Source organism: Nannobrachium achirus, assembly GCF_963921795.1.
Source record: "Nannobrachium achirus genome assembly, chromosome: 15".
Lineage (NCBI taxonomy): Eukaryota > Metazoa > Chordata > Actinopteri > Myctophiformes > Myctophidae > Nannobrachium > Nannobrachium achirus.
In genome coordinates this window covers 33,245,644-33,267,299 of record NC_137822.1, presented here as the reverse complement: position 1 = coordinate 33,267,299, position 21,656 = coordinate 33,245,644, and the positions used below count along the sequence as shown (strand labels likewise).

The following is a 21,656-nucleotide window of genomic DNA, read 5'->3' as shown; positions in this document are numbered from 1 at the left end:
GGCCTTCAAGGTTGATCTCTAGCCACGACATCTCACCCTGTCACCCTGTGGTCATGACTCGTGACTCCCAGGCCATGCTCATAGATGATGGCTGATCTCATAGGTGGGAAGAGGTGCCATAGTAATTGTCCTTTGGAGTGCCCCAATTATGCCATTAACGGCCCCTCAGTGATGAGGCTAATGGTGAGAGACCTCGTTTGCATAGCATTATCTTAATTGAGCCCGAGGCCTGGCATGAAAATAAGCCTGAGATTATGTTACTGATGGATGGTGGCGATGGTCCGGCGGGCAACCATTTACCCGACAGCTATATTAATTAACAGCTATCCAGTTACATGGGCTTTAACAGGGATGAATAAGTTAACATGGTGACTGTGACGATGATGGTGACAGGACTCCTGTGCTTATGTGTGGGCTTCTAATGGCGGAGGCGCACTAATACGGGACTGTGCATGTGTGTTTGTGTGTGTGTGTGTGTGTGTGTGTGTGTGCGCGTGCGCGCGAGGCCCAGTGGCGTCAGTTCAGCAAAAGCTAGGGTATGGCAAAGATGGGAGTCCTCATGGAAAAGAGGCATTACATTTTGTATAACACAGTTCTATTGTGAAAATAGCAGATCTACATGCTCACAACGCCTCGCGCTGCGAGGCGTTGTGAGGATGTAGATCGGCTATTTTCACAATGTCTTAAAAAAAAAAGAGTTTTGTCTGTTTTTTACACAGGTTTCTACGGTTTCTTGGGCTGGATATATGGCAGCATGGAATGGTTGTTCAAGTACAGCTAAACTTGGCATGTTAGTAAACGTGCCACAATTAACAATAATGCATTGCACCTGTGCAGCTGACCTGCGGAACCTGGGAATATACCATTCTGTCAAGATTGGAGAATAAAAGTGTGGAGAATATAATTATAAAACCTTGTTAAAGTGACCATTTTGTTACATTTAGCATTTGTAGTTATTTTACTGTAATTTAACAATACAATAACCAGCGCAGATAGACAAAGAGACATTCATGGATTTATATTTAAAAGTAACTTTTATTTCCCCCCTGGAACCAGGGTATGGCAGCTGCATACCCCTGCCATACCCAATTGAAGCCCCTGGTGAGGCCTTGAGCGTGCGAGCGTATGTGCATGTGCGTGTGTGTACACAGAGAAGAGATGGTAAAAAGAAGGCCTGGCATGGGATCTTATTACCCATTTCCTAAAGGAGGAAACCTAGCCAGCCTTAGTACCAGCTTTTAAATAAATCACCACACAAAGCCCGTACTAATACTTTTAATTGTGAATTAATTACAGGCTCATTGCAGGGAGTGGCCTCATAAATGTTCTGAATGTGTATATGCGCCGACGGCCTGCGTGCTGTGACTGTGATGTCTCCAGAAGGGTGTTTTCCAGTGATAAACCCAGCGTGTATTATCATACATCCCTGAGGCAGGGAGATGTTGTTTACCATAATGCAAGCCCTACTGCAGACCAGAGGTATGTCTTAAAACAGTGGTTCTCAACCTTTTCAGGCCATGACCCCCAAATTATTTTAACTGGGGACCCCCCCCCCCCCCCCCCCCCCTCCCACAAGCACTTGGAGTTTTGTGAATTTAGTTTATCACGGTTAAATTGTGAAAATAGCCGATCTACATGCTACGTTGTGAGCATGTAGATCGGCTATTTTCACAATTTCTGACTCTAATATTTGACAATTTGGACAATGTTTAAATTTTTATTTTAGAGGTATTAAAAGTCCTTAAATTGTCACTTTAGAAATGTGCAGATACCATGTATATTCTTATACTGTATGTTGTTTTGTTTACTGTTGAGTGAGAAAACAATGTTGCACATTAAGCTAATCGTCTGGGGACCCACCCCAAATAATTTGGGGATCCCCCTGGGGGTCCCGACCCACAGGTAGATAACCACTGTCCTAAAACACACATGAACACACGCATGCCATGCACGCACACACACACACACACACACACACACACACACACACACACACACACACACACACACACACACACACACACACACACACACACACACACACACACACACACGCATGCACACACATACACACACACACACACACGCGCGCCACACACACACACACGCATGCACACACACACATACACACACACACACACACACACACACGCGCACGTGGAGTGTGTTTCTAGATCAGGAGGATGTAGTTTAAATGAAGCCTTGCAGCCAGGTAGCTCTTTTGTTATGTAAAGATGGGTGCCATGTGATCCGGCAGGATAAAAGAGGCAGAGAAGAAGAAACCATTCAGATAAGCTTCCCTCATCAGATAATTAAGGATGCCTTTGCTCCAGTTTCCCCTCCTTTGCATAAGTGTCCGATCAACTTTCAAAAAGCTCATCAGTCAGAGTTGTTCCTCTCCTCCTCCTCACACACACACTCTCTGTATAGCGGCGGTTCTCAGGGGGGACCCCTAGGGGTCCCTCAAGGGGTTCCAGGGGGTCCCCTAGTCCCCACCCAGCTAAAGGAGCTAACAGCATCAAAATCGGTTTAACCAGTTTAACCATATATACTGTACCAGTGGTTTTCAAGCCTTTTCATATCAAGGTCCATTATTTATTTGCCATTTGAGCCACGGACCACCTTTTGATATGATTTAGCCTCTCAGATCCAAGACTCGTTACCAGATTGGGTCCACAATTCTATTCTCTAATTGTGTAGACTTCTTGTAAGTTAAGTGATGAAGATGATCCGTAAGGGTCCATTTGGTTTCATTTTACACTCTCAAGAGTTAAAGATCTATAAGGGTCCGTTTGGTTACCAACTCTCCATCATTTAGATGGGGACCACTGGGGACCCCTGGCCAAACACATATTAATTTGGGAGTCCTTGACATGAATACTTTTAGAACCATGCATGCTCTACAACAATGCATCATGCGATGAGTGGTCCAAATATTCTTTACGGCATGGGTCTTCAACGGGGGGGGGGGGTCCGGGACCCTTAGGGGGTCCTCACAGTTACTAGAGGGGGTCTTCCAAATCTTTGAGTGATAATTTTTTTTCTCCTTTTTATATTAACCACTTTAACCCTAGTGTCCATATTCTGAGAACTTTAGCCAAAAATAGCCGATCTACAAGCGCACAACGCTCCAAAGAGCTTTGGTGTAGAGGGGAAAAAGAGCAGACTATAAGCACAGAATGAAAGGTCAAGTTTATTAAGTATTGAGAGTTCAAGTGCTTAAATATCTGAAAACACAAATTGGCATGAATCCAAAATACACTGATGATTGTGCTGTCAAACAATGAAACTATATGGAATCTACATGTATGATTAGGTTGTGGGGGTCCCTGCTTCATCTCTCTCTCAACTAAGGGGTCCTTGGCCTGAAAACGTTGAAGACCCCTGCTTTGCGGACAGTCTGCTGTCGGGCAGAAACCTCCTGTCTCCATATTCGACTGTACCTGTTTTGTTTTTTTGGGTTATTTGACCCCCTGCTTGATCATACTACTGCGTCACAAAAATAATCAAAAGTAGCAGATCCAAAACCTCGAGCTTGAAGATCTGCTACTTTTGAACTTGAATCCTGAAAAAGTAACAGTTTTGGTCATAAGAGGTTTCCACCCGACAGAGATGACGTGCCAGTACAACAGCCACGTCAGTTACAGTATGGACCATGAGTGCTGTGACATTCTTGATGCCATCAGTTGATTTAATCACTTGAACCCTTGCATCCCTATCCTGGGGCTCAAACATTCTGCAAAAATGGCAGCTCTACAAGCTCACAGCGTGTTGCATGCTGACCTGTTGTAAGCTTGTAGATCGGCCACTTTCTGCAAAGATATTTAGTGTTGAGCAAAAACAGGACGGCCCTAGTGTAGAGCCCTGGGGGACTCCGGTCAACTACCGTAAGTACAGGGCTTAAGTGGTTAATCAGGATCTGTTGTTTGGTACTGTAGTATCTCAGACTGAATGTCTGCATGTTTAATTTGGGAAACCAAATGTCTTTGCTTGCGTGCGTTGTCATTTCATTTCATTGTTTGCTATTCTCCAGTGTCGTCATCATCATCATCATAATAATGCTAAATTATTATATAAATCATTATGCAAATAACCCATTGTCAAATCATAAAATATATTTGGTTTCCTTGATTCAATATGCAGAAGGGGTCGGCAATCTGAGCCACGGGGCAGCGGTAATTAAATAAGTGGAATTAATTAGTGTTTGGCCTGCCATCTAATTGTGCCCCCATTCCGAATGGTTTAGGTTCTTCTCTCTCCTCTCTTTAATTCTTCCACCCCGGCACCCGCTGCACCTTGTCAAAACTTCTCCTGCTACCTGTCACAGTGTCTTAAGTTTTCCGCATAGCCCCCCCACCCCCCCCCCTTCCTCCCTTCTATCGCCAATTGCCCCCCCCCCCCCCCCCCCCCCCCCCCTCTCTGCTGCTCCCCTGATGCCAGTTTTTAACTACACTCCACTCTGGCCTCTGCTCTACTTGTTACAGCCCCAACACGAGTGCAAACAATCAAAGTCTTTGGGAACGCTAAAATATGCATGGCTATCAGTGACAGACAGATAAAGCAGGGCAATTAGCCACGTAATCCTAGAGCATCGTACGGAATAGTCAGCCTCAGCTGTCCTCCCTCTCTCTCTCTTTCTCTCTCCCTCTCTTTCAGGGGCGTCACAAGGGGGGTTGGGGGGGAGTGGGACTGAGTTACTATAGGGCCCAAGGTGGAGGGGCCTGTCTTTAGCTATTGAAAAATAGCAGATATACAAGCTCACAGCGCGGCACCGAGTGCCGCGCCGCGAGCTTGTAGATCTGCTATTTTTTTTTTTTTATAGTCGTGAAAATGTGTGCAAATCTTTGAATATATGTACTTTTTAAGCAAACATTTGTAACTCAAATCTTGCTTCTGGGGTTGTCCCTGGAACTAAATATTTTGAGATGGGGGTCCGTGGCATATCATTTTGGGGGTTTCAAAAAAAACCTTAGAAGGATTTGAAATATTCAGAAGATTTTTCAAAAATAGCAGATCTACAAGCTCGCAGTGCCACGCTGTGAGCTTGTATATCTGCTATTTTTCAATAGTCAAAGCACAAAATGTGAGTGAATCCTTGTACCCGGGGCCCAGAATTTGGTGCGACACCCCTGCTCTCTCTCTCTCTCTCTCTCCCCCCGCCCTCCCTCCTTCTCTTTACTCTCTTGGTCTCCATTAGTTAAATGTACTCTGTGTGTCGGCTTCCCATCAAATCAAGTAACACTTCCCCTAATTGGCTTATAAATAATACAGCAGGGCCTACATTATAATTTCATCAGTGGTAAACATTGCGGGGGCAGTTGGTAAAGAACCTATCCCTCATTAATTTCTTAAGACATTTAGACCGCGTACACATCATTGCGTATTATTATTTTATGCTTTAACTATTGAAAAATAGCAGATATACAAGCTCACAGCGCAGCACCGAGTGCTGCGCTGCGAGCTTGTAGATCTGCTATTTTTGGAAAATCGTGAAAATCAGAATTTTGACCCGATTCTATAAGTGTCTTTTGAATCCTAATAAGATTTAAAAAAAAAAAACTATGTTTCTATATCAGTGGTTCTCAAACTTCTTCATGTGAAGGACCCCCAAAATGATATGTATTTGGCCACGGACCCCCATCTCAAAATATTTTGTTCCAGGGACCACCCAGAAGCAAATTTGAGTTTGCTTTAAAAATACATATATTCAAAGATTTGCACACATTTTCGCAACTTTTTTCAAAAATAGCAGATCTACAAGCTCGCAGCGTGGCACTCGGTGCCACGCTGTGAGCTTGTATATCTGCTATTTTTCAATAGTTAAAGCATTTCATAATTCTAACCCCAAATGGATTAATTTGGGTAGATGGAACGAAGGGGAAGTGAGGGAATGAAAGCTAGAGAGAGGGAGAGAGAGAGAGAAAGAGAGAGAGGGAGGGAGAGAGATAGAGAAAGGGAGGGAGGGAGGAGAGAGAAACAGAGGGAGAGAGAGATGTGGAGATCGAATGAACAGAAGAACTGGTATCACCTCAGGCAGAGTGAAAGGGAGGGTGCAGGCGAGGGATAGTTGAAGAAACACACACACAAGGGGAGGAAGATGCTGCTATGGTACTGCTTCTGCTTTTGTTAATAGATGTCAGATATTCAATCCCGGGGTTTTGTCATGTAGCTCCTGTGCAATAGGTGATATGGGTCCACCGTCCCCTTTGCACACTCACGCACACTCACACACACACGCACGCACACACACACACACACACACACACACACACATACACTAATGCACACGTGCACCCGCATACAGGCACATACTGTACACACACGCGCACACTTGCACGTGCACACATGCACGTACACATGCACGCACGTACACACACGCACACAAACGCGCACACAAACGGGCGTGCGCGCGCACACACACGCACACGCACGCACACACACACACACACACACACACACACACACACACACACACACACACACACACACACACACACACACACACACACATACAGACGCACGCACACACACACACTACTGCACACAAATCTCTCTCCCCAGTCTCCTTCCTTGTTCTTTTTTTATACCAACTTAATGAATATTTCATAACAAGCAACATAAATATTCATTCTAATGGTTTTGCACATAGTTATTACCGGTATTTCCCTTAAAAAAAACAAAAATACTCATTACAAATTCTGCATAACCAAGTCCTGAAATAATTTCTCTGTGCACGCACGTGCACACTCGCACGTAGAGCACAATTATCTAGTTCAAGTGCTAAAACAATAAGCCAACAATAACTCACCTTTTTCAATTAAATATTTTTTGTTTCCCCTTTCTCTTTTACATTGAATGGGCAACACATTGCAATACTCCATGGATAGCTTTATATAAAGTTATAGAAAGCAGAAAAATTATATTCCCAATATCAATGACAATAGTAATAGAAAGAGACACAATTGCGAAACATTCCCACCCCATTGTGATGAAATCGTTTATGTAAAAGGCAATAGGTGACTTTCCCTAACAGTCTTCCTCCACCTTGACAGGTGAATGCCACTGTAACCTGCTATTATATTGCATAATGCGCTTTTAAGGCCATTTTACATTGTCTGTGATAGGTGCTGAGAAATATGAGTTATGTGAATATGACACCCTCTGATCTCTGAAAGACAGATATTAAAGCATACTCTCAAATGAGCCCCCAACCCCCCCCCCCCCCCCCCCATTTCTGCTGAAATCTGGAATATAAAAAGGCACAAAGGAGCCCTTCAGCCTTCAAACGGAAAGTTAAGCGTTCCACATCCACCTCGGTGAGATTCTAAACTCTAGCCACCTGAAGGCAATCTGTCTCAGGCTGGAACTTATCTTGTCACCGTTATGGAAAGCTGTCACGTCACGGCGGTGCCGGCGTTGATGGAGTCAGACATCCATCATCCCGTCGCATTTACGAATACACTGTGTAACGTCTTGTACAGTATGTTTCACTTAAAAAAAGAACAGTGTGCTGCAACATGCTCGGGAGGGCCGTGATATAGTTCTCGTTCAAAGTTATCCCCTGTCACCTTGAAGAACAGGTGAAACGAAAAGGAAATAACGGGACGGGTGAAAACGCGAGCGATAAAGTACTGTACAGTCGACTCCTCGGTGTCAATTCGTCCATTTCGTCACTGTCGGCCAGAAACCTTGCATCTCCCAAGTTTCAAATGTGTAGGTTTTTTCGTAAAGTAAAGCCCTGCTTCATCACACAAGACTGTCGCACAAAACGAGTGAAAACAGCAGATCTGCAAGCACACAACGCCTCGGCGTTGTGTGCTTGTAGATCGGCTATTTTCACTAGTTAAGATCATTTTTCAAAAGACAAATACAAAACGAACGGTTTTGGACACACAAGGTTTCCACCCCACGAGAACGATTTGTAACTCCAAGAGGGTACAAATGTAACCAAATGGACTCTCACTTACTATGCATCTGGCTTACGCTTGTGGCCCTTCAGAGTTGGCATTTTACAGTGCAGCGGCTCTCCATCAATCACGTTCAAGCCCATATCATGCAAATCCTATTAGGCTGAGGGGACTCTCTGATAAGCAGATACGGAGGGTTAAACCAGCCATACACGATGGTGCCCTTCCACTTAATTGTAGCTGAACAAGAGCAGACAAGGGGGGGGGGGGGGCATGTCGAGAACGAGCTTAATTAATGTAGCAGTAAAAAGTGACCCTCCCTTCTCTCTCCGCGTCTATTCTGCTGTTCAGTATTAGTTCCACTCCGGTGCTCTCCGGGCCGGGAACATGTAGTGACTCTAATGATGGACATGGTCCTCCTCCTCCTCGCAACATCCCCTTAGCATGGTCTCGGGTCAATGAGCCCTCAACCCCCCCCACCCCCCACCCCCCCATCCCACCGACTCCCTTGGGATCACAGAGAGGGGATTCAACCAGTTAGACGACCCTGTTCACCGCATCAGCGCCGAGAGAACAGAAGGACCCCTCTCTTTCCATACTGACTTCATTAGCACTGCTGACAGTTCTTTTTTTTTCTTTCTTGGGGGGGGGTGTGGGGGGTGGTTCAGTTTAGAATACTTTTAGAAACAGAGAGGGGGAGCAGAAGCATGGTCGTGCGAGCAGCAGCGAAGAATGATGTGCCGACGTGTTGCTGCTTACGTCACGCATGTCACTCCGTCAAAGCTTGTTTTCCCGGGCGGTGCAGAGCTATATTCAGAGGTCCAAACTTTTGAGACAGTTGTTGTTGTTGTTGTGTTTATTGCAGAGTTGAGGAACCGGCTGCTTCCTTTCTGGTTCAGGGACGTGCAGAGAATTTTAGACAGGCAGGGCCTTTTTTGGTGGATAGCAGACCTCCAACAGACCTGGTCTGCTTGGAGGTCTGCTATTTTCGGTGTGCGAAACCACACTGAACTAAGCATAATCAAGTCAGTACTGGAGTGGCTTAATGGCATGTATTTCTACACAGAGAAGGCAATTATTTCAACATAAGATGCTGCATTAAAGTTCAGGAGAGTTTGGACAAGGCAATTCTATTGAATGCTGCCTTCAGGTATGCCATGGAAAGAGGGCATTTGCATTTCTATCACCTATAGTAAAAACTGCATTTATGGCCTGGAAAGGGCTGTTTTTACAGACAGATAAAAGGGCAGGGGCTCAAGCTCCCTTTGATGTCTATGTGTGCACGTGCCTGTTTGGTATACACATCTGTCAACGGTGAGAGGGGGGGTTAAGAGGAAGATATATGAGGTTATTAAGGTGTTGTATATGGTAATGGGTCATTACTGATGCCATGTTCCTGAGCACCGGTTTCATTAAAAGAGGGTTGGTTAACATTAAAAAGTCATGTTTTTGTCTTTTCCATTCATCTTTCAGTTGGGCTGGGTTATACCTCTTCCAATATGTATCACCTCCCACATGTAAAACAAACATTTTCATTGCTTAATCATGTGTTGTTTAGTCCCCCAATGTCTAATTGTGTGCGTTTTAGCTCTCTCTACAGCACACTACCATGTCCTTTTCACGTGGCTCTACTATTTACCTTTTGTAGTCGTATGCATTCTACGGACATCGATGTGAACTCGTGCCCCCTCAGAAATAATGTGCTATAGGCCTACATCTCTCGGTACAGCCAAGGTTAGAGAACAAGGTGGTCTTATAGGAGGGGAGAAGTAGATATGACACCTGAGTGGCATTCAGAGGTACTTGACCAACAAGAGTAAGACATAATGTTGTAAAGGGCTTGTAGAGATCTGTGGAATACATTGTTTCGGCTTAAGAATATGCCTAATACAAAATAATCGTCCAGGGATTTGTATACATGTAAATACAGCTTTTCAGAAACAACGGCAGCATCCCACAGTGCAATGCAGTCAAAAGTCTACACCTCTGAAGCAGCCACAATGATTTAAAGTGTAAATGGGAATATTTCGGAGCGACAAGATGAACCAATACTCTTGAGAGAATACAAGGGGATTTTCCTCATTTTCAAAATATATAAACAAATCAAAAGGAATTTCAAATGAAATAAAGAGTGTGAAAAAGGTGCTATGAATGTTTTATGCCATCCAGCCACTGACAAAGGATATAAATATTGTATGCAAAGAGAAAAGTCCTCTGTTTGAAGTCTTGAGAGAGCTAAGACAGAGAGGAAGAAAGGGAGGGGAAGCCTGTAATTAATAGTCGAGATGCTCTTTGACAGATTATTATATTAAAGTAGGAGGTTCAACCAAGCACAGCTAACCTCTTCAACACTGCTGGTCTCCACCTATCGGTGACAAGAACATTCTAACCCGAGTTGTGACTTTAATTCGACAAACGTCACTGAAATACCCAGAGGTTCTCCATTATCCTGCAATTATAATACACCTACGGGAAATCCTTGTTTGAATACATTACTATGATCTATTAACTAATGTAATAGGATAGGCCCTAGTACTTAACCTAATAATAATAACAATAATAATTATAAATACATAAACAAACAAATAATTAAACTTCTCAACACCCAAAACACATCAGTGTTTTCTGCCGCCATACACAGCACTAATAAACTATCCACATTCAAGCAAAATGACATAGGATTTCTGCCTCATTTTGACTGCACATTTACCGGCTCTTGAGAGCAGTGTCAACATTGGGGTAGAGGACTGTGGCGTAAGAAATTGATCCCTTTTATGATGTCCTGAGCGTTGAGAGGCGAGACGTCTCTTCTCGCCTAGCCCCGGGGCAGGCTATCATCTCCAGTGACACCAGAGGGAGGGTGTGGACCCCTCTCTCTCTCTCCTCTTCTTTTGCATTTCCCTCTCTGCTAGGCCCCATGGTCCTGTGCCGCGGATGTTAGGGACGACAGAGAGGCCACGGTTTGAGTTACCGAGAGCCCAGTCTCCCAGGCCCAACTCCCATCATGTTTGATCCCTGGCCACTTGACCTCCGTGTCTGAGGTAGAAGAAGGCACAGGGATCGCATGAAGGGCGGCGTGGGGACAGGGTAGCAAAGTGCACAGCCCTTAGCTCTCCATGAAAATAAAAAGGGTTAATTGTATTTAACAATATGTTCTATACGCCCCCCACTCCCCCTCACCCACCTACCACCCGATTAGAATTAGAATCACATCTGGCGCCATGTTCCATTCCTCATTACTGCTGAATCTCATTAGCATGTGTCCCCGTGGGAGGGACTGCATCGGATTTAAACACACTTACGCTTTCTTCCTGCATCTTTGCTCATCTCATCTGCCTCCAAGCTCGCGGTCTCTTCTGCGTTTACAACCAGCCCAAGTCCTCATCTAAGAGAATGACTGAGCACCCGTTCTTCGTACCCCCACCCACCCACCCCCTCTCCCTGAGCTTGGAAATTGTTTTACAGTGCCAATTAAAGTAGGTATGTTCAAGTACCCCCCCTCCCACCCCCACCCTCCCTTTCCCCCAGAATGTATTATTTGTTGCATTCAAAAGGAGGGGAAAATAAAGACCAAAATAGGTCTGGCAGAATAACTTCCACTTACTTGTGTTAAAAAGTACACCAAAGGTTTGGAAACACACTCGACATAAGGATAAAGAAAACCAGGGAGCTTATTTATGGAGCCCTCAATTCGTACTGAATAATACATTGTTGTATCATTTTTAGCTTATCCTCATGCAAAGGCACAGCCAACTTAGTTGCAATTAAAGTTTAGGATAACATTCCCAGCCTACAGGCATCAAACGTTTTTTTTTTTTTTTTTTTTTACCTTGCAGGCCATCTCGGTCGCCCGTCAGTCACCAACAATACTCAGGTTTACAATTAAAAACAGCTCTCAGACACATATCATTGTGACAGATTATCACTGTCAACAACTTTATTATGTATGAAAACAATTAAAAATTAAAACAATTCAAAGGTTACACATTTTTATTATTTATTTTACAACTCTCCGACCACATCCGGTCCATGGTAGGAGGAGAGACACACCGACGGTGTCACTGGGACTTTGGAGGTCCTTGTATGGAGATCAGATCATAGGAGAGTCACAAAAGGAGCAGCTCCAGTGCAGTATGTTCCGGATCCACTCTGGTTCTGTGGTTGAAAAGAAAAACAAGTCATTTTTTGTACAACCAAGCCGAAGAGTTACAGAACTCAACTGAATGAAATACAGAGCTTGCTGGAAATGGACATGATTTTCTTTTTGTTTTAAACACATCAAGGGAAACTGCAGCCAAAATGGTTAAATTAAAAGTTGACCGTCTGTGAAGCTAGGCATACAAATAGGGAAAATCCATGCCGCAACAACTTTTCTTCTGAAACATGCAATTGATGGAATTCAGTGCTTGTGCATGACCTACGTAGTCAATACTTTCAATGACAAAGGGACAGACCAGTGAGTTTCAACAGAAGTGACTTTGACAGCTGACAAATCTTTTGCCATAGTTAAAGTGGTCAGATTCCTGCCCGTTTATGGAACAGGATGACAAATGAAGGATAATAAAACAAAACAAATTCTATTGGGTTAGCACAGCACAGACATTATGCCAGAGCGACCTGTATTGGCACCAAAGTACAATCCACATATCTTTTCATCTTCTTCTTTCTATGCCTGTTGATAAGAATTACTAAAAGGGGAGGGACTGTCATTTCACTCCAATCACTTTTAAGTATTTGCTTTCCGATTGAGAGTGATCTGAAATGTCAAGAAACAATCTGAGGCTTGAGCAGGAGGAGCGCAGAAGCTGGAGGTTGACAGGGAAAAGGAAAGGAGCCGGCTGATTGAGTGAGTGAGAGAGAGACAGAGAGAGAGTCAGAGAGAGAGAGAGAGAGAGAGATGGAAAGTGGCGCTTTACCCTCAGGCGCTGGCATGCTGGCGATGCTATCTAGCAGCAGGCATCGCCTGAACGTCAACGTCTGGCAAGCCTGGTATGACAACCCACACCTGGAGGGAGGGAGAGAGAGAGAGAGAGAGAGAGAGAGAGAGCATCAGAGAGTCAGCTGGGAAGGGACAGAGACATGCTCAAACAGCCATGGAATGGAAACTGATCAAAGGAGGGGGGCCTCCCTCGATGTCCACTAGGGGCACTATATCCCTGCAGCTACTGATACAGTAATGTGGTTTTTAAATTAAATTTAGGCCTAGAATTATTGAATGCTTTAACCAGTGAAAAATAGCAGATATACAAGCTCACAGCTTGTAGATCTGCTATTTTTTGAAAAAGTTGTGAAAATGTGTGCAAATCTTTGAATATACCGGTATGTATTTTCAAAGCGAACGTTTGTAACTCAGATTTTGCTTCTGGGTGGTCCCTGGAACTAAATATTTTGAGATGGGGGTCCGTGGCCAAGTATATATCATTTTGGGGGTCCTTCACATGAAAAGGTTTGAGAACCACTGACATAGTAGTCTCTCAATAACAGACTAACTGAGCTCCAGTTAACTTTTTCGCCGCCGTTGACAGTCCTCACCGTCATTGAAAGGGTTAATACCATGGCGCCGTTGACGGTGAGGACTGTGAATCTACTGTATATACAGTAAAGATATTATTACTTACTTAATGTCGCTCCGGTCCCGCTCGCATCGGTAATGTCGGCGATTTGTTTACAACGCACGTTGGGCGTGCACGCGAAGTGAAGCTCCTCAATGTTAAGTCAATGGAGAGGCCCATAAAGAAACTTCATTTAAACAAAATAGCCATTTTGAGACATTTTGCAGCAGATCTAAACGTAAACAAGGCACAAGGCAGGGCGCAGCCATCTTGCCTCTTCTTGTCCCACACTGTCATGTGACTAGATGACGTAATCGTTGCCGTCAAGTGATAATCCAAAAAAACAAAAACAACCCCCTTCCGGCCCTTCAAAATAATAGCGGCGGCCGACGGAGGAAACGACGTGGCGCCGAGGCACCAAGCAACCTTCAGATTAAGAGGCAGTAGATGTGTTAAGTGAAAAGGACCTTTTCTTTGACGATGGCTAGCCAGATTGCTGACATAGAAACATAGGTTTGTTTCAAAAAATCTTAGACGGATTCAAAAGACACTTATAGAATCGGGTCAAAATTCAAATTTTCATAATTTTTCAAAAATAGCAGATCTACAAGCTTGCAGCGCGGCATTCGGTGCCGCGCTGTGAGCTTGTATATCTGCTATTTTTCAATAGTTAAAGCATAAAATAATGATACACAATAATGTGTACCCGTTTTAAGAGCGATTTCAAATAGGCGGTGGAGGAGGACAGGGCTGGTGGTGGTGCATGGGTAAATACCAAGAGGTGGGAGGCATGATGATTACCATTCTGAAAATAAACAAACTAAGACATTTGGCATCAAGATTCTATTTGTGTCTATTCCTACCCATACCGTCAACAGGCTGAGCTTGGTGAGCTCATAGTGTTCCTGTGAACAGCACGTTGCATTTCCCCCATAACACGACCTGTCCAAATTACAGTTGGCGCAAGGAACTAAACAAACTGGTTTGCTAAACTTTGACACCAATGACGTGAGTGACAAGTTAAATAATACCTGGGCCATCTGTGGCCGTTGTCACACGTGGCTTCTTTGGGGTCAGTGAATGGCAGCACCTCTCCACAGAGGCTGCAGCTTTCTGTGAAGGTCTGCTTGCTCATTTTCTTGCGGACGTGGCCAATCAGAACCTAGTTTGGGATTGTACAAACAGGAATGGAAACATAAATTATGGCAACAAAATGTGATAAGGCCCTGTATAAATGTTATCCGAGTCTAACTAACCTATATTAAACTAGCCGAGGGCCTTTTTATTTTTGCAATGGCCAGTTCGGCTGGTTCCAGGCCAATATTAAACAATGGTAGCAGAAATGGTGCAACCCACAACATGTCGAGAGTAACATACATGTATGGAGCATCGCAGCGGAAGTGGTTTACTGGGGTCACTTAAAAATCGCCCATTCATTTTCCCCATAGACTTTTACATAATATTTATAATAACAATTAAGTTAAGCCTCGAACAAAGCCATCCAGGATGGCAGTGAATCATGACCATACAACCTTTGATCCTATGTGAAAACATATTTTAATATTACATTATTTGATATACTACATTTAATAAATACCCTTTGTTTAGCGATTTTCAAAACGTTCTTTTCATAGAAACAAAGGTCTCATGTTCATGATTCACTGCCATCCTGGATGGCTTTGTTCGAGGCTTAACATAATTGTTATAAATATTTTTGTAAAAGTCTATGGGGAAAATGAATGGGCGATTTTTAAGTGACCCCAGTAAACCACTTCCGCTGCGATGCTCTATTGCAGGGAAGTAGGGAAAAAAAACAAATACAATTTAAAAAGCCAAACTTCGAAGAAGAAACATAGTCCTAAACACACGTTACCTGTGCTTTTATTTAGGCCTATTTACAAACTTTGATATTTTGGTCACAAGGACCTTCCTCTAGTCCTCGTGTACATTGTAAAAGGCCTATATGGGAGTGGTGGAATAAATACTTGTTGATCACAACACTGAGGGGATATGAAAAGCAAACATGAGTTAGTAGAGAGTACTAGAGACTTTGGGGTTTGGGTGTCGAGCTTTACCTCTGCGTTCCTGTCATCAGAGTTTGTGACAGTGGACAGATAGTCCAACAGCCCACATGTGGGCACACTGTTCTTTACAGCAGTCCAGGTGTGCAGATAGACTTCAGCCAGGACCTTCTTCATATGCTGCTTCACCAGATGGTGCTCTACGGCCTCGATCATGTCCTGCGCCTCTTCCAACTGCTGGTCCAGAGTGTCATTTTGCTCTGGTCTCACATACTCATTATAGCCTGGTTTCAGGTCCTTCGCCGGGGGCCCTGTTCCTGGGTCCCCCTCCCCCTCCTCCTTCACCGTGCCACACGCCACATCCTGTGTACCTGTAGGGATGGGACGATATGAAAATGTCCTATCACGATTGTGAGAAAAGAAATCGCGACTTACAATATTATCGCGATAATCAAAATATCTCCAACATCCATTAGCCTGGGGCGGAACATTTGCCAAAAAATAGCAGATCTACAAGCTCACAACATGTCTGAGCTCGTAGATCGGCAATGTCTTGGCAAAGATATTTGGTAAAGAGTGAAAAAAGGACTGTATCAAGTACGTATATTATGAGTACGTTTTACCAATAGAGGGTTTAAATGGTACCGGATATGCAGCTCGGCAAATAAATGGTGAATTGATCCCAGTGCATGGGAGGATAATTTCACGATAAATTAAATCTCCACGATACGATTATCGTGCGTGTTTTTTTATCACGATAAACGATAATATCGCTCATCATCCCAATCCCTACCTGTAGCGGCATCCTCCTCATCCTCGTCCTCGATGAAGACCTTGGTGCCTTCGTATGTCGGCTTCCACCGGGGGTCCGTGGGCGCCCCCTTTAGGGCCTGAGCGTACATGCGTACGAGGAAGAGCTTGAAGCGCCAAAAGTAGGGCTGGTCTGCATCTTGGATTTTACGGTCAACTTCGGCCAGCCATGGCTGAGGGATGGCCTTGTCCTGCAAGATCTGCCAGCGCACCAGTTCAAGGAGGTCTGCGTGACTGTACAGGTTCTGTTTGGGCGAGTTCAGAATCTGCGTTGCCGCGCCCTCCGGTGTTTGCAACGCAAAGACGTTTACCTTACAGGTCCTGACGGTCAAGTGATGGTTGTTAACTAAGCCACTGGTGCTGGCAACGGCCATGTAGGCGCCGTTTTGACTGACCGAAATACTTTGCAGCCTCTTGCCGGGCAACAAGTCCAGTGGCCTGCCCGGCGACCAGTCTGGTGTCACCAAGTATTCTCTTTGGAAGATCAGAGTTGAGTTCGTGAAAGTGGGGGTCAGTTTCCTCACCGTGCCATCCAAGGAGCAAGTATAGGCAGCCATAGCATGCTCAGTGACTGCAAAGGAGACTATCGGGAGACTATGCAGGCCAGAAACATGGGAATTGTGGACTTTCAGGCCAGCAGGAGAGATCATCAACAAGCACCAGAAGACATAGCAGCCGCGTGTCGCAAGCACAAGATTGCCGTTCCTCTTCTCAATTGGGTGGTAGATGGAGACACACTTCAGGTTCTCCACAGGGATCTGGTCCTCTTCTTTCCACAGGACCACGGGCTGGCGAAGGGTGAAGTATTTCTTTAAAGTGTCATTGCAGGCCTGCACGGGCATCACCTTCACGGGTCCAACTTGACTGCCCACGATGAGCGCCGACATCCTGCCGTCGTCGTTTTCCGACTGCCACCACGCCAAGTCGCTGGGCTTGGCGATGCCGGACTCAATGACGGTGTAGACCTCGACCTCGCCACCCTGGACAAACGGCACGATGAACCGCCACAGGACGATGTCGCCGTTCTCCATCAAGACCGCGAGCATGACCATCTCGACCTCTATGCACGTGTTCTCCTCGAGCACCTTCTTCATCCTGTAGATGTGGGACCACTCCATGCGCACGGGGGTCTGCATTCGGAAGCGGCGCTGCAGCTCTGGTAGTTCGAAGAGGGTCGATTTGGACGGCTCGTTCTTTTTGTGCGAGTAGCCGTTCGCCTCGAGCCTCTTGCCGTAGAGACTGGTGAGGTCAACCAGCTTGAGCCACCGAAGGCGTTGGTGACTGCAGTATACAGTCAGCCTGTGGTCCAGGGTCAGACAGGCAAGGAGGCAGCGGCCGCAGTAGTCACAGCCCAGGGGAGACCAGCTTGTGTATTTGATGCCCCTCTGGTTCCCTATGAATGTGTTGATGACTTTTTCTGCCTTGAAAGGCGTACTCAAAGTGGGGTCTGGGTCTGTGCTGTGGACTTGTCTGGCTTCTTCAAGCTCATCGTCTGGTCCAACCTGCGTACAAAAACACAAAATACAAGAAATAATTAGACTAGTTGATGGGTGGCAATGTTAAGAATGTCCTTGCTGAAGTCTATGTGGACTCCTGTAAACAACAATATGTTAAAATAATATGTAAACTTTCTGTAACAAGCAGTCTTTATTATACACTAGAATACACTAGAGTTATTTCTCCACAATCAAACAATCACTAAATATTGTCCACCTGGACTAGTTCAATTAACTCCATTTACTCAAATATTTCAAATCAACTTTGAAGGTTCTCAATGTGTTTAGATAATGAATAAAATGCTTGCAATAGAAATGGTTTCTGTACAGGCAGAGATAAAGAAATCTCATGTCACTCATGTGGAAAGCCTGGTATGTAGCCTGGTATGAATTACATACTATTCAGTGCTCTGATCTAGTCTAGAGTCCACCTACTGTATCCAGTCATTTGCAAACAAACATGCATAGACGCAATATGTCCATATCTGCTCTAGACCCAGACTGGATGAGCAACCTGCGGATTTGAATAGCCTGGATCCAGCCCATAGACCCCGCCCAGGCGCCCACTCTCTGAGCGGACTGCCTACACGCAGCTTCAGTCTAAGGCTAGGATTCGAGGCTAGATATCAAGTACACTCCATAGCTAAATTAAAGCAATTATTCTAGCCTTTACTTTCTTGATTAATATTTAAACATATACAGTATCAACAATCAACGAATCAATGAAAAATATGTTTGATAGTTTTTTATAATCAACAAAATCAAAATGAGTCACCACTTATGCCAAATATTCTGTACTTTTGTCATACAATGGCAAGCTCACACACAGCAGGTTGTGAGCTTGTAGTAATTTTGGAAATGAATCGTTTTATTAAAATCAATATTATTTTTAAATATTCCATTAAATCAGTTATTTTGATTAACTGTTGCACACCTGCACAATAGCCATAGTTGTATGTTCTATGTAACAATGGTAAAAATTCACTTGAGTGCACAAATTCTTATAGGCTACTGGTAGGTTGTCAATGCACTTTGATAATGAATAAATGTGTGCAATAGAAATGTTTTGAGCTTCTTTTTTTGGTAGTTTTGGTAGTTGCAACTTGCAGGTTACGTTTTTCAAGTCGGGGCTTCTTCCTACGGTGTAGTTGCTTATTTGGGTTTGCTTCCAATTGTTAAAATTATTATTTAAACCAGTGGTTCTCAAATATTCATGTCATGGACCCCAAATACTAGAGTTTTAGTCTGCTGTACACAACTAGATCAGCTACAGTATAAAGGTTTAAAGTGCTAATGTGGCCTGTAAAAGTTGCTTATTTTGTGCATTAGACCAGGCTGCTTATAGTCCAGGCAAACTAGCTCATTTTGGACCCAAAACAGAAAGTAATTGTAAAAGATTTTTTTTCTTCACAGACCTTTTCTATAAGGTCTCCAGAACAACATACTAAAAGTCCTAAGAAATCCCAGTTGCGGAAATATGTTTAATTGACATTAATCCAAGACTTACTATACACTACACTATAAAGGCAAAAATGACTCCCAAAAAATCTGCTTTAAGTGGGATGTGAGGGGTCAAACTAGGGGTTATTAATTATTCTGAATCCATTGCAAGCATTTGTTTGGCATGAAAAACATTCCTTGGGCAAGAAATGACCCCACAATACGATGGTTTAGTGATGAGTCATCAATTTTCACAGCCTTTTGGGGTCCGTTTTTAGCCCAAGGAATGTTTTTCATGCAAAACAAATGCTTGCAATGGATTCAGAATAATTAATAACCCCTAGTTTGACCCCTCACATCCCACTTAAAGCAGATTTTTTGGGAGTCATTTTTGCCTTTATAGTGTAGTGTATAGTAAGTCTTGGATTAATGTCAATTAAACATATTTCCGCAACTGGGATTTCTTAGGACTTTTAGTATGTTGTTCTGGAGACCTTATAGAAAAGGTCTGTGAAGAAAAAAAATCTTTTACAATTACTTTCTCGTAAAACGCTAGTTTGCCTGGACTATTATTTCTCTCACAAAATCTGACAACAGTTGGTCGCCAGGCTCTCCGCAGTCTCTGTGGCTATCTCTGGTAGTGCACTGACTGCACCCACAGACAATCAAAGCAGACTATATTTCTGCAGACAAACATTAAGCAGCAGGCTGAACTGAAAACAACAATACCTTCAACTGGAGGACCTCTGCGGGCACTGGGATGCTGGTCCTGTGCAGGACCATGTCCTGCTGGTTGCTGTGCAGCTCACACACCAGCTCCATGACAGACGTACTGCTGGCTGTGGACACGGCCAGCCTGTGGTCTGCGGACCACTGCATGGGCTGGGAGCCGCTCACCGGCGCCTTCAGCTCCACCACCGGCTCCCTCTTGACCACTCTGAAAACAGCCGGAGCTCCATCGTCGTCCACGGGTTCACGCTTGATGGTTACACCGCTCGTTAAGCATCCAGCTTCTCCCTTCGCTGCCGTAGCGCTGGACGCCGCCATCTTTGTTGTTGTCAGGGGAAATGACGAAAGTGACGATGTTGAGTGGTGGGCGGGTTTCCGGATTGAGGAGCGGCGGTTTAGTTCCAAGATTAGTTCCATTTAGGAAGTTTAGTAAACAAGTCAAGTTGCTACACCTGTTGTGGCGCATTTTTTAAAAGGTAAGGCGTTTAATAAAGCAGTAAACTACAGCATACGTTGGTTAATGAAGGTAACAAGTTGGCAATGTTGGCTACACGCTATAAATATGTCTACAAGGCTGATAAAATTAGCAGTGTTCACCAGTTCACACACACACACACACACACACACACACACACACACACACACACACAATTAGATTTATTTTTTACAGGTGGTCTAAGTGGTTGAAAAATGTGTACAATTGCTCTACTATATTCTTATATATAGGCCTATATATATATAGGCCTATATATATATATATATATATATATATATATTGTTTATCTTTTTTATTTTTTATATCTATCTATAAATGCGAGAAGTCTCTGCGTGTGTGTTTGTAATCCGTGTATCTCGAGAACCGTTCGTCCCACCGGCTTCAGATTCGGCACGCGCGCTCCCCGCCGCGGCACGGAGTGCAGTGCCGGGCCTCGACCTGTCCCGACGCGCGGTTTTCCCTAACCGGCGCGAAACGTTCGGAATCTCCTTATGCGGGGCTGATTGTTGACATCAGGCTGTTCCGGAGGAAATCGGCGCAAAATCGGTCATTGTGACATCACTGCAGTGCCGGGCGCAAGCGCTGACTCATTGTGACATCACTGCAGTGCCGGGCCTTGCCTCGACCCGACAGATATCTCCGTATATGGGCATAAGACTGAGAACTCCATATATGGGCATATGGGCAGATACAGAGATCTCCATACAGTATATGGGCATACATAGACAGATATCTCCGTATATAGGCATAAAAGGGACACAGACCCTAGACCCGACAGATATCTCCGTATACTGAGAACTCCATATATGGGCATCTTGCCTCGACCCGACAGATATCTCCGTATATGGGCATAAGACTGAGAACTGAAATCGGTGCAAGCGCTGACTCATTGTGAGATTTGTGACATCACCTCATAAAAGGCTCTGACATCACGTACGCCACATGAGTCAACAAAAAATCTCTGTGAGTGTGTATGTATGTATGTAATCCGCGTATCTCGAGAACCGTTCGTCCCACCGGCACGCGCGTTCTCCATATATGGGAATAAAATGAATGCCCGTATGCGGAGCTGATGTCTGACATCAGAGTTTTCCACAACCGGTACTGTGTGTCCAGAGATCTTCATATATGGGCATAAGTGGACAAAGACAAAAAGATGGTCAAAACGGGTCCTATGACAACAGGTATATTGGGGTTTGCATTAA

The 21,656-nt window shown here is 44.4% G+C and overlaps 1 protein-coding gene across 1 annotated transcript; it reads right to left on the bottom strand.

Moving 5' to 3' along the window:
* Positions 1 to 11,929: 11,929 nt before the first annotated feature.
* LOC308299397 (general transcription factor 3C polypeptide 4-like) lies at positions 11,930 to 20,273 on the bottom strand (the record flags this gene model as incomplete). Its single annotated transcript, XM_080743172.1, has 6 exons — positions 11,930 to 12,062; positions 12,824 to 12,912; positions 14,491 to 14,621; positions 15,535 to 15,851; positions 16,274 to 17,792; positions 19,956 to 20,273. 6 exons carry the CDS (start codon positions 20,271 to 20,273, stop codon positions 11,998 to 12,000), a joined length of 2,439 nt encoding a protein of 812 aa, XP_080599298.1. The 3' UTR covers positions 11,930 to 11,997.
* Positions 20,274 to 21,656: the final 1,383 nt, after the last annotated feature.